At 47.3% G+C, this 25622-nt stretch overlaps 1 protein-coding gene across 2 annotated transcripts; it reads right to left on the bottom strand.

The window, feature by feature from the left end:
* LOC116986042 (solute carrier family 52, riboflavin transporter, member 2-like) lies at positions 1 to 25622 on the bottom strand. Of its 2 annotated transcripts, none has more exons than XM_033041232.1 (5): positions 25534 to 25622; positions 7157 to 7382; positions 5219 to 6035; positions 1563 to 1686; positions 1 to 972 (listed from the first exon to the last, which is right to left on the bottom strand). In XM_033041232.1, the coding sequence occupies exons 2-5, from the start codon at positions 7281 to 7283 to the stop codon at positions 760 to 762; spliced, it is 1281 nt and encodes a 426-aa protein (XP_032897123.1). In that variant the 5' UTR covers positions 7284 to 7382; positions 25534 to 25622; the 3' UTR covers positions 1 to 759. The 2 variants fall into 2 exon arrangements, with proteins under 2 accessions (XP_032897123.1, XP_032897126.1); XM_033041235.1 differs by having other exon boundaries at positions 7157 to 7294; positions 25534 to 25611.

The raw sequence follows: 25622 nt of genomic DNA, 5'->3' as shown, positions 1-25622 counted from the left end.
TTTAGAGAAATAATACGTTTATTCAAGTTTTAAAAATGTGTCCATACTTCCTGTAACGAGATGAACAAATACTAAGGCTATTGGTTCTTTCAGGCCTCAGTGAGGGAACCCAGTGTTAGCTGGTTAATTGTAGTGCAGTCAGACCCTGGCCTTGTGTGTCAGGCTGGGAGAGCGTGTGAAGGGAGACCAGCCCTGTCCTACGACAGGGAAAGGTTAACCTTGGGCAAAGTGTAAAGAGAAAGGCACCAAGGGCCAGCTTATTTCCACGGGGATCATTTAAGTTGGCACATCACACCCTTTTGCCCCCTGGACCACATCCCAGCCCTCAAGTCAAGCAGTCCCTCCAATGCTTGGGTGATTTCCCTCCAACCCCCAGAAAATCGACCACATCACGCTGATCAGTAGGTCCCTGCAGCGTTGGTGGTCAAAATAAAGAGGGGTGTACCATCTACCAGTGAAAATGACAAAACCCTGCCCATCTCACTCTTCAACTGAGTTAACAGAGCAAAACATTAATGAATGTGGAGACACTAACAACAATATTGACCAAGAGAGAGCAGGCCAGCCAAATGAAAACATGGTTGGGAAGGGGGTGGAGAAAAACACCAGAGGGAAAGAACCTGGGACAAAGCAAACAAAACAATGCATTTCCCTCGGGAGTGCAGTCTCCAGATTATCAGTGAAGTGTTCTGATGCCGTTGTCACAGTTGATCCCGGCAGGGTTAATGTCCCAGTTGGTCCCAGGTGCTCAGTGCCAGGTCAGTGGCTGCAGGTATCCACACACGGCTGGCTGGAGATGAAGAGGTGGTAGACACTGACCAGCGGGAACATCACCAGCGCTCCCAGCAGTGAGCCCACCTGGATGGCAACCCCGCACCACACCAGGGCGAGGTGGCCTGCCTCGTGCAGGATGCTGCTGATCACCACCTTTACGTAGGAGAACAGGCCCGTGAACACCATCCACGCAACCACCTGCAAGGAGGAAAGTAAGTCACTCAGAGGATCGAAGCCAAGCCAAGCATCCATCTCGTCAATCCCAATTCATCGCGTCAATCCCACATACCCCCACCCACCCCACCTCACACCCACCCCCCCACCTCACTCCCACCCACCTCACTCCCACCCACCCCATCTCACACCTACCCCACCACCTCACACTACCACCCACCTCCCCACCTCACACCCCCACCCACCCCCCCACCTCGCCAACACCCACCCACCCCACACTTCCGCCCACCCCCCCACCTCACCAACCCCCACCCACCTCGCCACCTCACACTTCCGCCCATGCCCCCACCTCACACCCCCATCCCCCTACCTCACACTCCCACCCCGCTCTGCCGCATCCACCTCGCCCCCCCAAAACTCCGTTGGGAAGTGGAATAACATAGAACTAGTGTGATCGGATGATTAATGGCCAGCGTGGACTTGGTGGGGCGAAGGGCCCGTTTCCACGCTGTACCTCCAAACCAAACAATTGCGGCCGAACAGATGTGGCTAGTTCAAACGCTAGTCTATCAACAGGTGGGCCACCCATGTTAGAGGGAGTACACTGTACTTACCACTAAAGTAACGCCTGTCGACTTCCCCAACAGCGGAGGGCATGGACTGAAGGCTGCCAGTGTCAGAATGTAGGCTCCAAACAGCAGCCCCAGCAATGCTAGTATACTCAGTCCAACACTCGATCTGTACACAGTAAAATGCACGTTTTAATGCATTTAAATAGGACTTAACCAGGTCATGCAACCCAACACAAGTCAAGAGTGTTTAATTGCCGATGTACCAACAATGGAACAATGAAACTCATACTTGCAGTAGCTTAACAGGCCTATAAACATTATGAACGCAGATTTAATTTAAGAAAATTATTATAACGGCAATACTAATGCAAAAACTGTAGTCCTCAGTTCAACCACAGTCCATAAAAATTCATGGTTCCTGAGGTGAGTGTGGTGTGGTGTTTGAGAGCTTGCTGGTTGTTGGAAAGAAGCTGATCCTAAACCCGCATTTCTCAGTCCCCTGTCCCTTCTTCCAAATGCTAGCAGTGAAATGCGAGTGTGGCCAGGGTGGTGAGTCTTTGATGATATTGGCTGCCTTTGAGGCAGCGCCTCCCATCCATCCTTTCAAAGGTGGAGAGGCCAGTGCCTGTGATAGATCGAGTGTCTACCACCCTCTAATCTCCCTCTTTCCTGGGTGTATAAGTTACATGCCATCAACATAACCTCCCACATGTTACTAACTACTAAATGAACCAATATTTTGTTTTCAAGAGAGAGCTCGATAGGGCTCTTAAAAATAGCGGAGCCAGGGGATTATCAGAAGGCAGGAACGGGGTACTGATTGGGGATGATCAACCATTATCACATAGAATGGCGGTGCAGGCTCGAAGGGCCGAATGGCCTACTCGTGCACCTATTGTCTATTGTCTGTTGGGAAAACAGATGCAAATTTGATTTACATAGTGATTACTACAAAAATAAAAGGGGATTTGCAAAAGGATACACAGGGCAGCACAGTGACGCAAGGGTACAGTTGCTGTCTTACAACGCAATAAACTCAGTATCGATCCCAACTATGGGTGCTGTGTGTAGAGTTTGTACGTTCTCCCTTTGACAGAATGGGCTTTCTCCAGTGTGCTCTGATTTCCCCCCACACTCCAAAGATGTACAGGTTTGTAGGGTAATTGGCTTCTGTAATTATAAAAATTGCCTCTAGCGTGTGTAGGTTCATGTACGGGGTGATTGCTGGTAAGTGTGGACTCGGAGGGCCTATTTCCACGCTGTGCCTCTGATTTAAAGTAAAAAAAACAAGATGCTCCATTAATAAGCAGCATGGAGACCAAGTGGCAAGATCTGTACTGGGGAATCAATGGCTGTGTGAAGGGTTTAAATGGATATCAGGGATGACACTAATAAAAGCACAAAGCACAGCAGCCAAATGTTCTTCTCAAGGAGAATTTAAGAGGGGTTAACCATTTCCAAGGGTAGTATTGGTACTGTTTTATTATTATTATGTGGAAAAACTGTGTTCTATCCAGTCAAATCATACTATACACAAGTACATAAAATGTTCAAGAAGGAAATGCAGATGCTGGAAAACGAAGGTACACAAAAATGCTGGAGAAACTCAGCGGGTGCGGCTGCATCTATGGAGCGAAGGAAATAGGCAAAGTTTCGGGCCGAAACCCTTCTTCAGACTGATGCAGAGTGGGAGGGGGGGCAGGAAGAAGAAAGGAAGATAAGGAGGCAGAGGGCTGAGGGAGAGCTGAGAAGGGCAGGAGACAGCAAGGGCTACCAGAAATTGGAGAAGTCAATGTTCAGGCCACTGGGATGCAGACTGCCCAAGCGGAATATGAGGTGCTGCTCCTCCAGTTTCCGGTGGTGCTCACTCTGGCAATGGACGAGGCCCAGGACAGAAAGGTCTGATTCGGAATGGGAGGGGGAGTTGAAGTGTTGAACCAGGTTGGTTAATGCGGACCGAGCGGAGGTGTTCGGCGAAACGATCGGCAAGCCTACGCTTGGTCTCACGAATGTAGATCAGCTGACATCTAGAGCAGTGGATGCAATAGATGACGTTGGAGGAGGTGCAGGTGAACCTCCCTGGTCAATCCTTGCCTTCCCACCCGCACCACCCCTTCCCTGGGCACTTTCCCTTGCAACCGCAAGGGATGCTACACGTGTCGCTTTACCTCCCCCCTCGACTCCATTCAAGGACCCAAGCAGTCGTTCCAGGTGCGACAGAGGTTCACCTGCACCTCCTCCAACCTCATCTATTGCATCCGCTGCTCTAGATGTCAGCTGATCTATATCAGTCAGACCAAGCGTAGGCTTGGTGATCGTTTCGCCGAACACCTCAGGTCCGCATTAACCAACCTGATCTCCCTGTGGCTCAGCACTTCAACTCCCCCTCCCATTCCGAATCAGACTTTTCTGTCCTGGGCCTCTTCCATGGCCAGAGTGAGCACCACCAGAAACTGGAGGAGCAGCACTTTCTATTCCGCTTGGGCAGTTTGCACCCTAGCGGCATGAACATTGAGTTCTCCAATTGCCGGTAGGCCTTGCTGTCTCCTCCCCTTCTCAGCTCTCCCTCAGCCCTCTGGCTCCTCCTCTTCCTTTCTCCTTACCGCCCCCCTCACCCTGCATCAGTCTGAAGAAGGGTTTTGGCCCGAAACGTTGCCTATTTCCTTCGCTCCATATATGCTGCTGCACCCGCTGAGTTTCTCCAGCATTTTTGTCTACCTATACACAAGTACAACAGGTAGTGGAAAAATAGAAATACCACAGTGTAGATTATAGTGTTACAATGTTAGTTACAGAGGAAATGCAGATTAAAAAGTACTGGGGCTGCAATGAATTAGGTTGGGAGATCAGGATTACACCCTAGGCCTATGGCCATTCAGTAGCCTGATAACAGCATGGAAGAAGGTGTTCCTGCATCTGGTGGTGTGTGTTTTTAAGTTCCTGTATCTTCTGCCCGACGGGAGAGGGGAGACGAGGGAATGACTGGGGGGGGGGGGGGGGGGGGGGGTGAGTGGTCCTTGCTTATGTTGGCTGCTTTCCTGAGGCAGCACGATGATTTCAAACATGCCAACCGGTGCACTAACCCTCACTGAAAACTCAACGGCAGTGTTCAAAGGAAATTGGGCAAAAGGGGGAATAAAGAACGTGGAGTCAGCGATAACTGAACAGCACTTTCAACTGGGCTAGCATGGGGATGAGACACAATGGCTTTTTCCAATGAGTGCAGGGTAGGATGTCACAGAAGCCTGGAGATTAATGAACTCCACTTGATGAACTGAACAATAACTAGGGCAAGAAAATACACAAAGTGCTGGAGTAACTCAGCAGGTCAGAAGCATCTCTGGAGAACATGGATAGGTGACGTTTTGGGTCAGAATCCCTCTGAAGCTAGGTTCTGAAGGATTTTGTACTAAAACGTCACCTATCCATGCTCTCCAGAGGTACTGTCTAACAAATTGAGTTACTCCAGCACTTTGTCTTTTAAAAAAATATATAAACCAACATTTGCAGTTCCTTGTATCTGCAGGCAGGTGACAGGTGGATACAGGCAATGGATGGGTGAGGAGATGTGATTGGGAGAAGGGTGGATCAAGATGGGAAGATGAGAAAAAGCAGTGAGGTAAGGAGGGGGCAGGGGAAGGGGATGCTGGTAGAAGGGGACAGGGCAGGTAAGAGGAAGGGAAGTAAGGTGTTCTCACCTCCAGAGGGCAAACATGGTGATGAAGCAAGCGATGGGGTTGGCCAAGTTGCCGAGCACGACTGCCAAGTGGAAGGTGGTGCTGCCGTAGGGAAGGCAGGAGTACGTCTGGATAGATGGCAGCACGCCGTTGGTCAAGGCGTTGGAGACGGCCAGCAAGATGAGCAGGTAGACGGTGCGAGGGCTGTAGAACGGCGAGGATGGCTTGGGGGCCGCCTCTGCCTCGGCCGAGAGGTGGCACGACTCCTCGCCCGTGCCCTGCTCCCGTGGCACGCTGCTCCTGGCCGCCCGCCAGGTCAGGGCGATGAAGGAGAGCAAGGAGACACCCATCAGGACGGCCAGGAGCCAGAAGAAGGAGCCGGCCGAGAAGTTCTCCTGCAGGTAGTGCGGCTGGAGAGAGTGAGAGCCATTGTCGCCCGTGACATTGCGACACTCCAGCTTGCTGACTCCTTGCACCAGGGCGGCAAGGCAGGGCATCAGGGCGCCCAGACCCTGGCCCACAAAGAAGGACCTGATGAACCTGGAGGGCAGGTGGAACATGAAGGGCAGGAAGGTGACGTTGGAGGTGCAGCAGACAGCAGCCAGGATGAAGGTCAAGGTCAGGAAGGCAACGCTATGCTGCTCCCCACCAATGACCACTGTCCCGTCCCAGCTCAGGGCCAGGGCGATCGAGGACATCACACCCAGTGTCTGGATGGAGTAGATGACGCAACGCTCGTTCAGCAGACCCGGGGAGAACTTGTGGGCCAGGGTGACAAAGAGGGGGCCGATGTTGGACAAAGCGATCAACACAGTCAGGTAAGCTGGCAAATTCCACCCTGGGGAAGACACAGAAGCAGAGCAGCATTACAGTCGGAAAACAAGTCCCACTCCAAGGAACCGGCCAGTCTCGGAGTCTCGGCTGAATTACCGAGGACAAAATCGCATGGCAAGTTTGTCTTCAGTGGTCAGGGCAATGAGTACAAGAGCAGGAAGCCATGTTGCAGCCTTCTAATGCTTTGGTCTGGCCAAATTTGGTGCAGTGTGTGAAGTACTGGTCACCCTATCACAGGAAGGTTGTGGTGGCTTTGGCAAGGGTGCAAAAGATGTTTACTAGAATTCTGCCAGATTAGAGGATAGTAGCTATGAGAAGTTGGAAAAAGTTGGAATGTTTTTCCTGGACAGAGGTTGAGGTGAGACCTGATAGAAGTGTATAGAATTATGAGAGGCGTAGATATGATAAACAATTAGAACCTTTTTCCCCCCAGGGGGTAAATGTGAAAGACTAGAGGACATAACTTTCAGGTTAGAAGGGTAAACGTTAGGAGTTGTGCAGGGCAAGTTTTTTTTATTCCCAACAGAGGTTGGTGGGTACCTGGAACACATTGGAGGCAGATACAACAGTACTTCTAGGATGCTTTTAAATAGGCACATGGCTATGCAGCGAATGGGGAATATGGATCATGTGAAGGCAGAGCAGATTTGTTCAACTTGGCCTCATGTTCAGCAATGACATTGTGGCCAAAGGGCTTGGTCCTGTTCTATATTCTATTGTCTACGCAACGTGGGACTACACACACAGCTCAGAAACAATGGGCTAAGAGAAAAAGTATTGGAGCCACAGAATGAGATCCAAGCCACAACCTGGTTAGTCTAAAGATTAATCTCATGTGCTTAACTAGACAGCACAATGACGGTATTCAGTGGACAATGTCAAAGATAGGGTTTTCCATGTGATATTTATGCAAGATCTGTTGATTTAGATAAGAATTTTAGGGCCACTTTTCCACCACAAGCCTAATTGAAAAGAGATGCAAAACAACAGTGGGGATATCATCTGCCTCAGGCGAGGTCATGGAGTTGCACAAAGCCCTGAAGATGAATTAGCTTCCCTGGAGTGAGCAGGACTGGGGATCGAGGAGGGAGCATGTGGACACGACCGGCCATCACCGACACTCACCTTCGGGCAGGCTCTTTGTCACCACGGGAAGTTCCACCCACAAGGCGTTCACTGCCAGCCAGGAGCCCATTCCAAACATGGCCACCAGCAGGTGGGTGATGAGGTAGCTCTGCACAGCCACGGCCATCTTGGTTATATCTGGGACGAGAAAGCACTTCTCCAGCACGTGATCAACACACTCGCCTCTGCTATGACGGAGGGTTCGGAGGCATCCCCAACACACAGTCTGAGCAAATGGTCAAATCTCAAAGGTCAACGTTTCCAAAAAAAAGTCACCAAGTCATACAGCGCAGAAACTGGCCCTTCAACCCACCTTGTCCATGCTGAATTAGTTGTCTCATCCAAGTTAATCCCACTTGCCCAAGCCTATCCTGAAACTTTCCCAACCACGTATCTGTTCAATATTAGGGTCCTTCCGCTACTGGGCATTGAGGGGCAGAGTCCAGTAAGGACCTCGAACCTCAAATAATGGAATTGACACTGAGAATATCTGAGGTTTTTTGTGCAGTTTTTGTTTTGAATACAGTTTTTACTCTGAACAAAGTTTATTTTTGAAATAAAGTCTTTAAACGTTACAATATCCACCTCAACCATTTCCATTGGCAATTTGTTCCATATACCCACCACCTTCTGAAAAAAGTTGTTCCTCAGATTCCTAGTAAATCTTTTCCCTCAATTGTCCTCTAGTTTTTGTTTCTCCTTAGTTTTTGAAAGACACTGTTAAAACTGTGTGTGTGTGTGTGTGTGTGTGTGTGTGTGTGTGTCTGTGTTTCCCCAGATTTTGAATAACGTTGTTCACAAAACTCACTTTTTAAAATTTAATCGCCGCTTGCACGCTGCTGACGTCACAATGCCCACATGCCCACCAATCCAGGCCCACCTGTCACTCTCCCCCAACCCCCTGCCCTCCCCTAAACCCCCATCCCCCCTCAACTCCACCCCTCCCCTCCACCCCCTTCCCTCCACCTCCCCTCCTTCCCACCCCCTCTCCCCCTTCCCTCCCCCCCTCTCAGCCCTCCTTTTCCTCCTCTCTCTCCTCCCATCTCTTGCTCCCCTCCCCTACCCCCCCCTCACCCACTCCTCCTCCCCCATCTCTGTCTCTCCCCATTCTCACTCTGCCCTCACTCTACCCCCCCTTCCCCACAGCCCCTCCACGCGCCTGCGAGTTGGGGGCTATGCGTCAGTGGATAGGGCAGTTATGGGATAAAAGGAGCAAATTAATAATATAATATTAAGGGAGGTAGTTAGTGTGTGTGGGGGTGGTTAGTGTGCGTGACGCCGCATGCCGCCCCGCCCACCCCCCCTCCCGCAAACGCGCGTTGGGGGAACAGGCCCAACGGGTCTGCACTTGGTCTAGTATACTTATAAAACTCTGATATTGGATGTGGATGTATTTGTGTGTTTACTTGTGTGTTTTTCTTTGATTCACATCTCCTTAAAAACCTGACGCGCTAACGGTGAAATTTTTGCATATTCCGGTAGAGATTTACCTGCTGATATCAAAACTCGCCTCATCTGAAAATTTTATTCATTATTTGATGTTATTTCTTTGAATTGTTCACAAATCTGAGATCTTTTTTAAAGCTAACGAGCTGGATGACATCACAATTGCTCTGCTCCTCGCGGCCAGCTGCACAGTTTCCAAAGCGCAGCCTGCCGGGCACTGTTTTTGCACGCGTTGCAAGTTATGTTGACCCCCCCCGGTTCTTCAAAAGACGCAGAAAGAACGAGCAAGTGGGTTCAGTTCTGCAGATCCCGAGAGCTTTAGAGCGCTTCCGATGTCGACGCACACTAGCGCCTCGGCTTTCCCAAGAGCTTTGGTCGACGCACGACGCAGTACTTGACTATCAACACACATAAGGGCTTGTATTCATATACAAAGCTGCCCTATGGTGTGAAATCCTCCCTAAAAAATTATCAGACTGTCATGGACAAAATGTTACAAGGCATTCCGCACTGTGTGTAAACCAGGATGACCCACTGATATTCACAAAGGGGGAGGGGGAGTGGGGAGGCTGTGGGGGCGGGGGAGTATCACCGATCGGAACAAAACTTATTTGCCTTGCAGCAGAGGAGAATGGCGAGTAAGGTGGCGAAAAATCGTAACGCTATGGGGGATCGTTTTTGTGCAAATCTAATTACAACGCAGACAGGACGTGGTCAAGATGAGAGTTTTAGTAATATATAGATTGTTGGGACGCAACACGATAATCAACCTTTATTTTCATAGCAGTACAACAAAGGAACGGGCCCTATCAGCCCATAATGTCCATGCTGAACATGGCGCCGTTAAAGTAACCATCTCTGCCTAAATGTGATTCATATCCCTCTATTTCCTGCATATCCACGTGTGTCTATCTAAAAACCTCAGACGCCACTATCGTATCTGCCTTCACCACTACCACTGGCAGCGCGTTCCAGGCACCCACCACTCTCTCACCAGTATGAGAAATACTTTGTGATTACACATCTCCTAGGCCACAATTGTTAAGGTTGGACTCCACAGACCTCTTGGGTTGAGATTTCCCAACATTCGCAACCCCTTTGTATGAAGAAGTTTCCATAACCTGCCTTGAATGGCCCCTGGCACTGGACCATCAAATGAAATCCCACCCCTGTATCTGCCAGCATTAAAATGTTGCACTTTTCTATGAGATCATCCTCTTTCCAACTTTTAGCCACAGGTCTGCACAATCACCTCGTAGAATAACATCGGCACGACTTTGCCCGCCAAACCTCAGCGATGGATCTGTTGAAATTTCTGCTGCACTCCCTGCATTGCAGAAGACGAACAGAACTCCACACACCAACATTCCAGAATGAAGGAGGGTCCCAATCCAAAACATCACTCATCCATGTCCTCCACAGATGCTGCCTGACTGCTGAGTTACTCTCGTACTTTGTGTTCCATGCAAGATTCCAGTATCTGCAGTTCCTTGTCCCTAAATTCTGATCGTGACATTTTGCAGTTAAGTCTTCATGCAAGAAGGGTTAAAAATAAACCACATTTGTCTCTCTAATTAGAAACATGGAAAAATAGGTGCCATTTGGCCTTTCAAACCAGCACCACCATCCAATATGGTTTCGAGTTTTGTTTTGAGATACAGAGTGGAAACAGGCCCTTTGGCCCACGCCGACCAGCGATCCCTGCACATTAACATTATCCTACACCCACTAGGGACAATTTTTACATTTACCAAGCCAATTAACCTACAAACTTGTACGTCTTTGGAGTGTGGGAGGAAACCGAAGATGTCGGAGAAAACCCACACAGGTCACGGGGAGAACGTACAAACTCCCCACAGACAACACCCGTAGTCGGAATCCAACCCGGGTCTCCGGCGCTGCATTCGCTGTAAGGCAGCAACTCTACCACTGCGCCACATGACTGCCCGAATGATCTAATATCAGTACCCCGTTCCTGCTTTTTCCCAATATGCCTTGATTCCTTTAGCCCCGAGGGCTAAATCTAACTCTTGAAAACATTCAGTGACTTGGCCTCCACTGCCTTCTGTGGCAGTAATTGGTTGTTCTCTGCTTCCGATTTGTGTACACGGTCACCAAGGTCCTTTTCAATAGTTCATTCTCCAAGCTAAATATAGAACTAGATACAAAAATTAGATAACATAGAATAAGCGATCAATAGTTGACGTGGAATCGGTGGGTCAAAAGGCCCGTTTCCATGCTGTATCTCCAAACTAAACCTCAATTTTCCCCCCACATTGTATTCCTTTCAGTCCAGCACTCATCTTGCTGCCCATTTTCACAATCCACACAGCCACCTAAGTTAGTTGATGGTAAAAGCTGGATATACTACGCTCTGCTCCCAAGTTCAAGTTTTTGATACAGATTGTGATCAGCTGGATCAGCTGACACACAGCCGGTCAGGCCAAACAAGTGACAATGATGCCTACATCTATTATCCATGAAGGAATCCTCTATCCACATTCATTTTTGTATTACATGCCAATATACCAATTTGGTTTAATTTCATTAGGCACTTCAGCTAAAGTCCTTTGAAAGTACATATGAAAGACTTCTACAGATGTACCATACATGATGTCAGATTGCATCACAGCTTGGTTTCGGAATAGCTCTTCCCAAAACTGTAAGAAATCGCAGAGAGTTGTGGATGTACGCCAGTCCACCCAGACCATTGACTCCACCTGCACGCTTCCTGGGAAAAGCAGCCAAGATAATCAAAGATAGACACAAAATGCTGGAGCAACTCAACGGGACAGGCAGCATCTCTGGATAGAAGGAATAGGTGATGTTCCAGTTCGAGACCCTTCTTCAGTCTGACCCTATACGTCACCCATTCCTTCCATCCAGAAATGCTGCCTGTCCTGTTGAGTTACTCCACCATTTTGTGTCTATCTTCGGTGTAAAACTGCATCTGCAGTTCCTTCCTACACAAGATAATCAAAGATTTGTCCCACCCATTCAAATGTCTTTTAAATGTTGTTATTGTACCTGCCTCAACTGCTTCTGGCAGCTTGTTCCTTATACCCATGACCCTCTGTATGAAAATGGTGTCTCTCAGATTCCTGTTTAAATGTTCCCCTCTTACCTTAAACCTCTGGATTTTGATTCCCCTCTCCTGTGAAAAAGACTGCATTCACCCCATCTATTCCCCTCATGATTTTATACATTTCTATACAATCACCTTTCAATCTCTTGCACACCAAGAAATACATTTCCAGACTGCCCAACCACTCCTTGTAGCTCAGGCCCTCAAGTCCTGGCAACATCCTCCTAAATTTTCTGCACTCTTTCCAGCTTAATTCCATCTTTCCTCAAGTAGGGTGACCATTACTGAACTCAGAACTTCAAATGCAGTCTTGGCAATATCTTGTACAACTGTAACAAACATCGCAACTTCTCTTAATGCCCTTGTAGATGAAGGTATGATACCAAAAGCAGCTTTCGCCACCCTGTCTACCTGTGACACTACATCTGGGAACAATGTACCTGCACTCCTAGATCCTTCCAGTCTACAACACTGCCTATGGACAACTGTTCACTAAGAGTGTCCTTCCCTGGTTTGACTTCCAAAAATGCAACCGTTCACTCCTATCTGAATTAAACAGCATTCGCCACTTTCCAGCACACTTAGCCAGCTGATCAAGATCCCTCTACAGAGGTATATTGTCAGGAAGCATGAGAGCTGTTCCCTGTGGTGAGATGGTAAATGTAGCCTCGCTGATTAGGAAAAAGAGGCAAAGGCAAAATGGTGAACTACAAGACACAGTATGGAAAAATGCCGGTATCCAAACTGTAACTGTGCACTCTGAGCATAAAAGGATGGGGTGGTCACATAGATCTATCACATAATTTCCATTGAGAAATTTTCTCTGCAATTCTCCTAACCCCTCAGATTATACCACTTCCCGACACACTATCAGCCATTCAGTTGTCAATTAAGCTACTGATATCTTCGGGGCAGAGAAGAAAACAGCAACTCACAGGAGCTCAGAAAAAAACAATGTGTTTGCAGGATGGACATGCAACCTCCACACACAGGGGAAGTTGCACTTTGGGAAGGAGAATGCAAGGGGAAGGTATGCAGATAATGGCAAGGCCCTTAGCAGCATTGATGTACAGAGGGATCTTGAGATGCAAGTCCTTCGCTCCCTGACAGTGGCAGCATGTAGATAGAGGTAAAGATGGCATATGGTATGCTTGCCTTCATCAGTCAGGGCAATGAGTAAAAGAGGCGGCAAGTCATATTGCAGCTTTATAGGACTTTGAACGGGACAGGCAGCATCTCTGGCACAAAAAGCTGGAGTAACTCAGCAGGCCAGGCAGCATCTCCGGACAGAAGTAATGGGTGACGTTTCGGGTCGAGATCCTTCTGCAGACTGAAAACTTTGGAATATTGTGTGCAGTTCTGGTTGCCCCATTACAGGAACGTATGGAGGCTTTGGGGAGGGTATAGAAGACATTTACCAGAAGGTATTATCTATAAGGAGAGGTTGGACAAATTTGGATTGTTTTCTCTAGAATGGGAGGTTGAGGGGAGACCTGATGGGTATATCAAATTAAAAGGCATAGATAGGGTAGACAATCAGAACCATTTTCCCCAGGTGGAAATTTCAAGGTCTCGAGTGCATAGCTTGAAGGTGAGAAAGTGAATGTTTAAAGTAGCCGTGTAGGCAAGCTTTTTTTTTTATTACACAGAGCAGTGGGTGCCTGGACACACTGTTAGAAATGGTAGTGGAGGATGATACAATAGCAGCATTTAAGTCTTTTAGATAGGCACATGGGTATGCAGGGAATGGAGGAGTATGGATCATGTACAGGCAGAGGAGATAAGTTCAACTGGCATCATGTACAGCATGGATATTGTGGGCTGAAGGACCTGTTCCTGTACTGTACTATGTTGGAGCCACAAGGCAGCACTTCCACCATTAAGAAGCAAATCCAATATTACTGAAGGGAGCCCTTTAGCCCATCACATCCATGCCATCTACACCAATCACATTTGCCCACATCCTTCTACCCACGCCCTGTTTACATGTCTGTCTCAGAATGTCAAATGTAGTGGCCGTATTCAACTCCTCCACCAACTTTGGCAGCGTGTTCGGAATATCAACCAGTGCTTAAAACGCTCTCAGATAGAGACATGGTGCTGGAGTAAATCAGCAGGTCAGGCAGCATCTCTGGAGAAAAAGGATGGGTGACGTTTTGGGTTGGGACTCTTCTTTAAAAATACTCCTTATATTTCCTTTAACACCCTCTCTCTCATCTCCCCCAGTATCTTTTTAAACTCCTGTCTCTCTGTAATAATAGAGTATTTGCTGGTTCTTTTTCCTGGCCCGTGGGTGGAGGGAATGCCCATGTTGCTTCACACTGTTCTAACCTACGTGACTCATCAACTTACAGTAACCGGAAGCCAGCCAGTTGCCACTATTGCTCAATATTACTTGAAAAACCTGCTGGGTTTCAGCTTCATAATGATTTTGGGGCGATCGTACAACATAAAATAGTACAGCGCAGAAACAGGCTCAGTATCCGTGCTGAGCACCATGCCCAGTTAATTGCCTCCGCACATGATCCTATATCCTCAGCCTAGCAGCGTTGGAGATTTCGACTACGTTGTGAAGCATCGCTCCAGTCCAGCCTATTCAACCCTTCTCGTCCATCTGAGCTTTGACAAGAGTTACCACTCTTATCCCAACTAAAATAATAGTTGCGGTTCATCCAAATAGATCATGACTAATGTGATCTTGGCCTCAACACCACTCCCACATTTCTTGCCACCTTGAATATTTTCCAATTGCTAAAGGAAGCTGCAGAAGCTGATACAATTAAGATTTTCTAAAGACAATGACAGGTATGGATAGGAATGGTTTAGAGGAATAGACAATAGACAATAAGCCATAGAATGTAGGCCAAAGGGGCAAATAGGCCTTTCCCAAGATAGGCATTGTGGGCCAAAGGCCCTGTTCTTGTGCCTTAGTGTTCTAGGTTTTAGGTTGGACCCACAGTGTGGCAGCTCTACCAACAGCACAGTGACGCTCTATACGTGAATCTATTGAATTTCCAAAAAAATGCAAACACCAAATCCAATATCGCCCGAGTTACCTCTTTCATAGTCAATTTTGTACACTGATTCTGACCAACTCTCAGGGAAGGAGTTGCAAAGATATACAATCTTCCAAAAAAACCTTGCACCTGAAATAACACCCACTTATTCTAAAATTACACCCCTACTTCTGCATCCCCCACGCCCCCCCGTGGGAAACACTCAGCTTCCACTCTATCAATCCTCAATCTTCCTACAAAATCATCCCTTTCCTCAAAACACTAAAGCAAGTTTAGGTTCAGCTTATCCACCTACAACAACTACTTTATCCCAGCGATCACCCAATGTATCCATTCACATACAGGCAGTTCAGTTATAATTCCTGTTCCCATAACATGGATCGTGTATAATGAGAGGAATTAATAAGAAAACTGTGCATTTCTCAGGCCTTATTGAATACAATACAATTTCAATCAGGAACTAGAGAAATTACTTTGAAAAATGACAAGCAGAAAAAAGCTGCCTTATATTTAAACAATATTAGGCAGGAAAACCATTTCCAGGTAAACCTGCCTGCAGTAATCAGAGCAATGGTCTCCTAAGAACAGTCTGTCAGTTTCACCTCAGGAGGCAATTGAAATCACTTCTATTGACACCTATGTGACAAAACCCTGTTAAATAATGTAATATACAGGCTGCTGCTGCCAGTTAGCAGTAACAAAATAAACTTATCTATATACTTAAAAGTCTGATCTTGGATGTGTGTGTGTTTATTTGTTTGGGTATAATCACATCTTCGCAAAAAAACAATGCAGTAACGGTAACATTTTTACATATTCCAGTAGAGATTTTCCCCGTGGAGTCCAAGATCGCCTTATCTGAAAATGTAATGCTTTATTTCTCGAGATTACTGAAAATGTTAAAAAATCTGACAAAACTAAATTAAAAAAGAACTGTCTTTCGCCGATGACGTCACAAAGGGTCTGCGTCGCATGCCCATCTTCTTCGCGCTGCGAGTGATGTCACCCCCCCCTGTGTGCGGTCAGTGTGTGCGCGGTCAGTGTGTGTGGTTAACACGGCAGGCCCCCCCCACCCCCCCCGCAACCGCGCGTTGAGGGGACGGGACCCAACGGGTTCCACTTGGTCTAGTTGCTATTAAAAACAGCCTCAACGTTTGAAAATCCATCTGGAAAAATAACTTATTGTTCATGTCATTGGAGTCGAATTACGCCATTTGGCCCATCAAATCCATTCCGCCATTCAATCATGGCTGATCTATCTTTCCTTCTCAACGCCATTCTCCTGCCTTCTCCGCATAACCCCTGGCACCCGTACTAATCAACAATCTATCAATCCCTACCTTAAAAATATCCACTGGCTTGGCCTCCACAGCCTTCTGTGGCAATGAATTCCAGATTCACCACCCTCTGACTAAATAAATTCCTCATATCTTTTCTAAAAGTAGGTCCTTTTATTCTGAATGCAGAATATTCCTATTCTGTATTTATTTCAAGTCTGAAACTCTCCCGCCCGTAAACTCCTTTTCTCCATTGACACAAATGTTTTTATAAACAGACTGTTCAACAATGAGGTTTCTTAGGAAACCAACAGAACTACCTGTATATTCTTCCTGAAACTTGGTGAGCAAAACTGTACCATTTCCCTTTCCATTGACTCTCAGTCTGAAGAAAGGTCTTGACCTGAAACGTCACCTATTCCTTTTATCCAGAGATGCTGTCTGACCTGCTGAGTTACTCCAGCTTTTTGTGTCTCTCTCCTATACAGAGTTCTCCAGGTGTTGTCTCACCAGCGCCCTCTGAAGTTGCATCAGTAGCTCCTGCTTTCTACACTTTATCCCCTGCCATTGAAGGCAGATGCTGGTTTAAATCGAAGAGAGACTTCTTGGTTACTTATTTAATACAAGTTCTTAGTTACTTGCTAAATTCTTCATGGCAATGCGTTAAATGAAAAAAAAAAACATAGATCTAGGCCACCAGATCCCCAGTACCATACCATTCTGTATTCTTGCCTTTTAAACATGCAAGGAGATACAGTGGAAACAACTGTGTGGTATCCATCAGATCGTGCACTAAGTGTACAATGATGACATACACAACAGGTAGTACAAATAGAAACACAACCAGAGTGCAGAATATAATCTTACAGCGTTAGGGCATTACAGTTACCCAGAAAGCACAAATAAATGTGTCAGCCTCAATAACAATCAGCACGGGAGCACCTCAAGGCTGCGTGCTCAGCCCCCTGCTGTACTCACTCTATACCCATGACTGCGTAGCGAACCACAGTGCGAACTCCATCATCAAGTTCGCTGACGACACCACTATTGTGGGGCGTATCACTGATGGGGATGAGTCAGAGTACAGAAGAGAGATCGAGCAACTGTCCATATGGTGCCAGCGCAATAACCTGGCCCTCAACACCAGCAAAACCAAGGAACTGATTGTGGACTTTGGAAGGAGTAGGAGGGGGACCCACAGCCCCATTTATATCAACGGGTCGATGGTTGAAAGGGTCAAGAGCTTCAAATTCCTGGGCGTGCACATCTCTGAAGATCTTACCTGGTCCGAGAACACTAATGCAATCATCAAAAAAGCACATCATAGCCTCTACTTTCTGAGAAGATTACGGAGAGTCGGATTGTCAAGGAAGACTCTCTCTAACTTCTACAGGTGCACAGTCGAGAGCATGCTGACCGGTTGCATCGTGGCTTGGTTTGGCAATTTGAGCGCCCTGGAGAGGAAAAGACTACAAAAAGTAGTAAACACTGCCCAGTCCATCATCGGCTCTGACCTTCCTTCCATCGAGGGGATTTATCGCAGTCGCTGCCTCAAAAAGGCTGGCAGTATCATCAAAGACCCACACCATCCTGGCCACGCACTCATCTCCCTGCTACCTTCAGGTAGAAGGTACAGGAGCCTGAAGACTGCAACAACCAGGTTCAGGAATAGTTACTTCCCCTCAGCCATCAGGCTATTAAACCTGGCTCGGACAAAACTCTGATTATTACCAACCACTTTCTGTTATTTGCACTATCAGTTTATTTATTCATGTGTGTATATATTTATATCATGGTATATGGACACATTTATCTGTTTTGTAGTAAATGCCTACTATTTTCTGTGTGCTTAAGCAAAGCAAGAATTTCATTGTCCTATACAGGGACACATGACAATAAACTCACTTGAACTTGAACTTAAAAAAAAGTGCAAGAACTGCAATGAGGTAAATTGGGAGATTGGGACTTTTTATTACCAACTTTTTACTTGCTCGGACTGTCCACAATTAATTTGGTACACTACTTCCTAACTCGATGCTCACCTACATGGAATTATCATCAGCAGATGCAGCTTTTGAACACTCAGTTCTTTCATCCAAGTGACAAAATAAATGCTAAAACTGAAACAAAACAGGAACTACTAGAAACATTATTTTCTCAAGCGATATCTATTAATTGAAAAAAATATATATATGTTCAGCCTACTGTCCACATTGACCATCAATCACCCACGTTCTATGCTATCCTACTTTCTCATCCAATCCTACATATTAGAGGCAATTTACAGAGGCCAATTAGCCTACAAACTCGCATGTTGGGACATAGGAGGAAACCTGTACACCTGGAGGAAACCCACACAGGGAGAACATACAAACTACACACAGACAGCAGCTCAGCATCAAACCTGGGTCTCTGGTGGCAGCTCTCCCAGCTGCAAAACTGTGCCACCCTATTACATATTAGGCCCTAGAGACATCCTCAACTAACAATTTGGAGTTGAAGTATCAAATCTACTTTTCTTTATAAATAGCTGAGAGAGTGCAGACGCTATAATCTGGAGCAAAAAAAAGACTGGAGGAACAAATCTTTTCGCTGTATCTCAGTACATATGCAATAAACTAAACGCAAACTCAGCGGGTCAGGTAGCATCCGTCAACATTTCGGGTCGGCACCCTGCATCATGACAAGTTTAGAGTGGCAGGCAGGATCGATCCCGGCCGGCTCTCCGGCGGTGTCCCGAGTGCCCCCCCCCCACGGGTGGCCAGAGAGCTCGGCAGTCAGACGCAAGCTATGCCCCCAGGCCCACAGCCAGCGCAGAGAAACAGCCCTAAACCCAGTTCATCTGTGCCTGTCCCGCCAGGTGAACCTGCCTGGACTTGAGGGAAATATGGCCAGCGCGGAGAAGCAGCACTGGTATCCCGACAGTCCAGGCTGGGCTGTAGTTAATCCGGTGAGAGGCAGAGTTGAGCTGCATTTAGCGCTGGATTGAGCCTCCAAAGCCTTGCGCGTGTGTGTGAGTGTGCGCATGCGCGCGCGCCCCCCAAAAAATTGTGTCCCCCGTCCCCTTCATGTTTTGATAGCGAGTTCCGCTCTTGGGGGATGATTAGCAGATGCAACCGGGTAGCAGGGATGGAAGGGTGAAGGTGGTGATAAGACGGGAAAGTGACAAGATCAGGCAAGAGGCTGCAGATGCAGAATCTGATAAGTAGGGAAGGTGACAAGTGGAACAAGATAAGGGAGGATGGTGGGCTGTTGGAACCAATGGGGGGGGTGAAGAGGAAATAGGTTACAGAAGGTTAGGAAGGAACCACGATGGTCAAGTAGTGAAAGGAACACAGGGCACTGACTTGAAACGTCACCAACCTATGTTCTCCAGAGATGCTGCCTGACCCACTGAATTATTCCAATATTGGGTCTTTTTTTGGGTAAACTAACAATCTGCAATTCCTTGTTATTACAAAGGAACACAGGTGTTGCAGGTTCCCCAAAATTGGAGAATTCAACATTCATATCAATAGGTTGTAGACTACCCAGGCAGAATACCTGCAGTGGTCAGTTAGGGGTTCCAGATGCAAGCCATTTCAACTCCCCTTCCCAAACCCACACTGACACATCTGCCCTCAGTCTTGCCACTGCCATGGTGAGACCAAACACAAACTGGAGGAACAGCACCCCACGTTCCAGTTCAGTAGTCTACAATCAGTGGTATTAACACTCAATTTTTCAAATTTAAGGTGACCCACACCCCCATGTCCCATTCTCTCTCCTGACTCGCCCAGGTTTTCCCATTCCTTTATTTTCAACTCTCCTCCCCAGCCCCCTATTACTGCTTCTTTCCCAATGCCCAATTGATTCTATCTGCCCATCACCCCTCCATCTGCTTCCATTCACCACCTTTGCACCTTTTCTGAAGCCACAATCACCAACTCTTTATTGTCTCCATATAACCCCATCTACCTGCCCTTCATCTCTCTCCTCAACTGGTTCCACCCTTTACCTGCCACCCACTTGTACACTGGCTATAACCGAAGATAGACACAAAGGGCTGATGTAACTCATCAGGACAGGCAGCATATGTGGAGAGAAGAAATGGGTGATGTTTAAGGTCGAGATATTTCTGTCAGGGTAGGAGGAGATAGAGATAAGGAAGTAAGGTGTGAGAACGTGACATCAAAGGGGGTGGAGATGAAGGAATATGTGGAATAGACCATGGTTAGCTGGGAGAGGGCAACAATAAACAATAGACAATAGGTGCAGGAGTAGGCCATTCGGCCCTTCCAGCCAGCACCGCTATTCAATGTGATCATGGCTGATCATCCACAATCAGTACCCCGTTCCTGCCTTCTCCCCATATCCCCTGACTCCGCTACTTTAAGAGCCCTATCTAGCTCTCTCTTGAAATTATCCAGAGAACTGGCCTCCACCGCCCTCCGAGGCAGAGAATTCCACAGACTCACAACTCTCTGTGAGAAAAAGTGTTTCCTCGTCTCCGTTCTAAATGGCTTACCCCTTATTCTTAAACTGTGGCCCCTGTTTCTGGACTCCCCCAACATCAGGAACATGTTTCCTGCCTCTAGCGTGTCCAAACCCTTAATAATCTTATACGTTTCAATAAGATCCCCTCTTTTCCTTCTAAACTCCAGAGTATACAAGCCCAGCCGCTCCATTCTCTCAGCATGTGTCCTGCCATCCCAGGAATTAACCTTGTAAACCTACGCTGCACTCCCTCAATAGCAATGTCCTTCCTCAAAATAGGGGACCAAACTGCACACAATACTCCAGGCGGGATCTCACTAGGGCCCTATACAACTGCAGAAGGACCTCTTTGCTCCTATACTCAACTCCTCTTGTTATGAAGGCCAACATGCCATTCGCTTTCTTCACTGCCTGCTGTACTTGCATGCTTACTTTCATTGACTGATGAACAAGGACCCACAGATCCCGTTGTACTTCCCCTTTTCCCAACTTGACACCATTTAGATAATAATCTGCCTTCCTGTTTTTGCTACCAAAGTGGATAACCTCACATTTATCCACATTAAACTGCATCTGCCATGCATCTGCCCACTCACCCAACCTGGCCAAGTCACCCTGCATTCTCATAGCATCCTCCTCACAGTTCACACTGCCACCCAGCTTCGTATCATCTGCAAATTTGCAAATGTTACTTTGTATCCCTTAATCTAAATCATTGATGTATATTGTAAATAGCTGCGGTCCCAGCACCGAGCCTTGCGGTACCCCCACTAGTCACTGCCTACCATTCTGAAAGGGACCCGTTAATCCCTACTCTTTTTTTCTTGTCTGCCAACCAATTTTTTATCCATGTCAGCACTCTACCCCCAATACCATGTGCCCTAATTTTGCACAATAATCTACTATGTGGGACCTTATCAAATGCTTTCTGAAAGTCCAGGTACACTACATCCACTGGCTCTTGTCCATTTTCCTAGTTACATCCTCAAAAAATGCCAGAAGATTTCCCCTTCGTAAATCCATGCTGACTCGGACCGATCCTGTTACTGCTATCCAATCCATGCTGACTCGGATCGACAACAAAGCAAACAGAGATAAAATGTAATCAGGGACAGTAAGACTTGTCGGAGAACTGGGAAGTGGGAGGGGTGGAGAGAGAAGGAAAGCAAGGGTTTCTTGAAGTTAGAGAGGTCAATTTTCATACCGCTGGGGTGTAAGCTGCCCAAGCGAAATATGAGGTGCTGTTCCTCCAATTTGCACTGGGCCTCACTCTGACAGTGGAGGAGGCCCTGGACAGAAAAGTCAGTGTAGGAATGGGAGGAGGAGTTAAAGTGTTTAGCAACCGGAAGATCAGGTAGGTTTAGGCAGATTGAGTGGTGGTGTTCAGCAAAACAAACATCCGCTCAAAGCTGGAGCGGATGTTCGGCAACTGTGGCAGGGTTTGAATGCCATCACCTCCTACAAGGCAAAATCAGGAGGCAGCTCAAGCGACAGCGAAGCATCACTCCCTGACGAGCCCAATGCGTTCTACGCACACTTTGATAGGGAGATCACATGTGCCTTCCCGAGCCCCCATTCGCCGTGATGGTATTTCAATCACAGTTACAGAGGCCGACGTCAGAAGATCCTTCAGGGGGGGGGGGGGGGGGGGGGGGGCAAACACTCTCAAAACCTGTGCAGACCAACTGGCTGGAGTTTTTGTGGACATTTTCAACCTCTCAATGAGGTCTGAGGTTTCCACCTGCTTTAAGAGTGTCCAAGAAATGTAAGGTGACGTGCCTCAATGACTATCGACCAGTGGCACTAGCGTCCGTGGTGATGAAGTGCTTCGAGAGGTTGGTTATGGTGCATATCAACTCCTACCTCAACAAGAACCTCGACCCATTACAGTTTGCCTACTGTCACAACAGGTCAACGGAAGATGCTATCTCACTGGCTCTCCACTCTGCACTGGACCACTTGGATAATAAAAACACTTGTGTCAGGCTGTTGTTTATAGACTACAGCTCGGCATTCAATACCATCATCCTCTCCAAGCTGGTTACTAAGCTCATGGGACTGGGTCTCTGTGTATCCCTCTGCAATTGGATCCTCGACTTCCTCATCCACAGACCACAGTCTGTTTGAATTGGCAGAAACACTTCTTCCGCATTAACAATCAGTATGGGAGCACCTCAAGGCTGCATGCTCAGCCCCCTGCTCTACTCACTCTATACTCATGACTGTGTAGCCGGACATAGTGCGAACTCCATCTTCAAATTCGCTGACAACACCACCGTTGTTGGACGAATTACAGATGGCGAGGAGTCAGAGTATAGAAGTGAGATCGACTGATTGACCAAATGGTGCCAGCACAACAACCTGGCTCTCTATATAAGTAAAACCAATGAACTGATCATAGACTTTAGAAGGGTAAGGATGAGGACCCACAATCCTGTTTATATCAACGGGACAAAGGCGGAGAGAGTCAAAAACTTCAAATTCCTGGGGGTGCATACTTCCAAAGATCTTTCCTGGACCCAGCACACTGATGCAATTATAAACAAAACACATCAACGCCTCTACTTCCTGAGAAGTTTACGGAGATTCTGTATGTCAGAGAATTCTCTTGAACTTCTACAGGTGCACTGTAGAGAGCATGCTGACTGGTTGCATCATGGCCTGGTTCAGCAATTTGAACACCCAGAAGTGGAAAAGACTGCAAAAAGTCGTGAGCACAGCCCAGTCCATCACCGGCTCTGACCTCCCCACCATCGAAGGGATTTATTGGCGTCGCTGCCTCTAAAAGGCAGCCAGCATCATCAGGGACCCACACCATCGTGGCCACACATTCATTTCACCCCTGCCATCGGGAAGAAGGTACAGGAGCCTGAAAACTGTAACAGCCAGGTTCAGGAACAGCTTCTTCCCTACAGCAATCAGGCTATTAAACACTACAACCTCAAATAAGTTCTGAACTTCAATAGATTATTATTGAACTACTATTGTTGTGTGTGTGTGTGTGTGTGTGTGTGTGTGTGTGTGTGTGTGTGTGCGTGTGCGCACGCGCACACTTGTAGGTATGTGTGTATATACACACACTGAGCTTTTTTCTCTCTCGTTTATTATAGTTTGCAGTGTACTAGGTTTACATATTCTGCTGTGCTGCAGCAAGTAAGAATTTCATTGTTCTATCTGGGAAACATGACAATAAAACGTTTGACTCTTAATATAGTTTACAAGTAGTCAAGGAGGTCTGACCCAATCTTTGTGCTACCCCACTAGTTACCGATTGCCAATCTTTCCCAACTTTTTTCTGTTTGTTAGACAGTTTCCAACCCTGCAAGCCATCATCTGCATGACCTTATCAACCTTATCAACAGTCAATCTATCGGTGGAACTCATTGTTTAAGAAAGAACTGCAGATGCTGGTAAAATCGAAGGTGGACAAAAAATGCTGGAAGAACTCAGCGGGTGAGGCAGCGTCAATGGAGAGAAGGAATTGGCGATGTTTCATGTTGAGACCCTTCTTCAGACTGAAGAAGGGTGTTAACCCGAATCGTCGCCAATTTCTTCTCTTTCGCTTTCTTCACTGCCTGCTGGGAGTGTTGGGAAGCAATAAGCGGTGCTGTTATGCACCTGTTGTATTGAGAGACCTAATAGAAGTATACAAAATTCTGAGAGGCATATAAAGGGTAGACAATCAGAACTTTGCTTGCTTACTTTCAGTGATTGATGAACAAGAACACCCAGATCTCGTTGTACTTCCCCTTTTCCCAACTTGACGCCATTCAGATAATAATCTGCCTTCCTATTTTTGCCACTAAAAACCTCACATTTATCCACATTAAATGGTATCTGCCATGCATCTGCCCACTCACCCAACATGTCCAAGTCACCCTGCATCCTCATAGCATCCTCCTCATAGTTCACACTGCCACCCAGCTTTGTGTCATCTGCAAATTTGCTTTTACTTTTAATCCCGTCATCAAAATCATTAATGTATATTGCAAATAGTTGCAGTCCCAGCACCGAGCCTTGTGGTGCCCCACTAGTCACTGCCTGCCATTCTGAAAGGGACCTGTTTATCCCTACTTTTTGTTTCCTGTCTGTCAACCAATTTTTTATCCATGTCAGCACTCTACCCCCAATACCATGTGCCCTAATTTTGCCCCCACTAATCTCGTATGCGGGACCTTATCGAATGCTTTCTGAAAGTCCAGGTACACTACATCCACTGGCTTTCCCTTGTCCATTTTCCTAGTTACATCTTCAAAAAATTCCAGAAGATTAGTCAAGCATGATTTCCCCTTCGTAAATCCATGCTGACTCGGGCCGATCCTGTTACTGCTATCCAAATGTGCGGCTATCTCATCTTTTAACAATTTATTACTGTCACATGTACCAAGAAAATATTTCTTTTAGATCTTTGAGATGGGTCAGTATAAAGAGGGTTGGGACAAGTGTTGGGAAGCAATAAGCGGCGCTGTTATACACCTGTTGTATTGAGAGACCCAATAGAAGTACACAACATTCTGAGAGGCATATATTGGGTAGACAATCAGAACGTGCCTGTTATCGCATAAATGTCAAAGACGAGACATAACGTAAGGTCAGAGGGGGAAAGTTGAAGGGAGATGTGTAGGTCCAGTTTGTGGGTGCCTGGAACACACTGCCAGGGGTGGTGGTGGTGGTGTTCAAGAGGCTTCTGGAACACCCTGGCAGTGTGCTCCAGGCACCCACCAACTGGACCTACACATCTCCCTTCAACTTTCCCCCTCTGACCTTACGTTGTCTCGTCTTTGACATTTATGCGATAACAGGCACATGTGGATAGGATCACGTGCAGGCTGGGGAGATTTAGTTTAACTTGGCACAGACATTGTGGGCCGAAGGGCCGGTTCCTGTGCTGTACAGCCCAGTGTACTGTGCTGGGACAGGGGAGACAGTCTGTTCATTCCCCTCCACAGGTGCTGCCCGGCCCGCTGAGATCCTCCAGCACTTTGTTTATAGTTCGGCACAGCCCCCTTCACTGAAGCCGCGTCCCTTCCACCGCCCTCCCCCACCCATCTGTCCCCCTGCCCTCTCCTGTCCTACCTGCCGGGCGCCGCCGCCTCCTCCACAGCAAACAGCCGCTCGCCCCTCTGCCCGGACCAGCCTCTTGTAACCTCGGCACCGCCGCACTC

The sequence above is a fragment of the Amblyraja radiata genome, chromosome 2 (assembly GCF_010909765.2).
Source record: "Amblyraja radiata isolate CabotCenter1 chromosome 2, sAmbRad1.1.pri, whole genome shotgun sequence".
NCBI classification, from domain to species: domain Eukaryota; kingdom Metazoa; phylum Chordata; class Chondrichthyes; order Rajiformes; family Rajidae; genus Amblyraja; species Amblyraja radiata.
Note: the sequence above shows the minus strand (reverse complement) of the source record. Positions and strands in the feature narration are given on the sequence as shown.

Bases quoted from the DNA above. Each gene is read 5' to 3' on its own strand.
- LOC116986042 (XM_033041232.1), bottom strand. From the start codon at position 7,283: ATGGCCGTGGCTGTGCAGAGCTACCTCATCACCCACCTGCTGGTGGCC. The intron at 1,687-5,218 runs GTGAGAACACCT...TACTGTGTACAG, and splicing joins ACCATGTTTGCCCTCTGGAG to ATCGAGTGTTGGACTGAGTA. The intron at 973-1,562 runs GTAAGTACAGTG...TCCTCCTTGCAG, and splicing joins CGACAGGCGTTACTTTAGTG to GTGGTTGCGTGGATGGTGTT.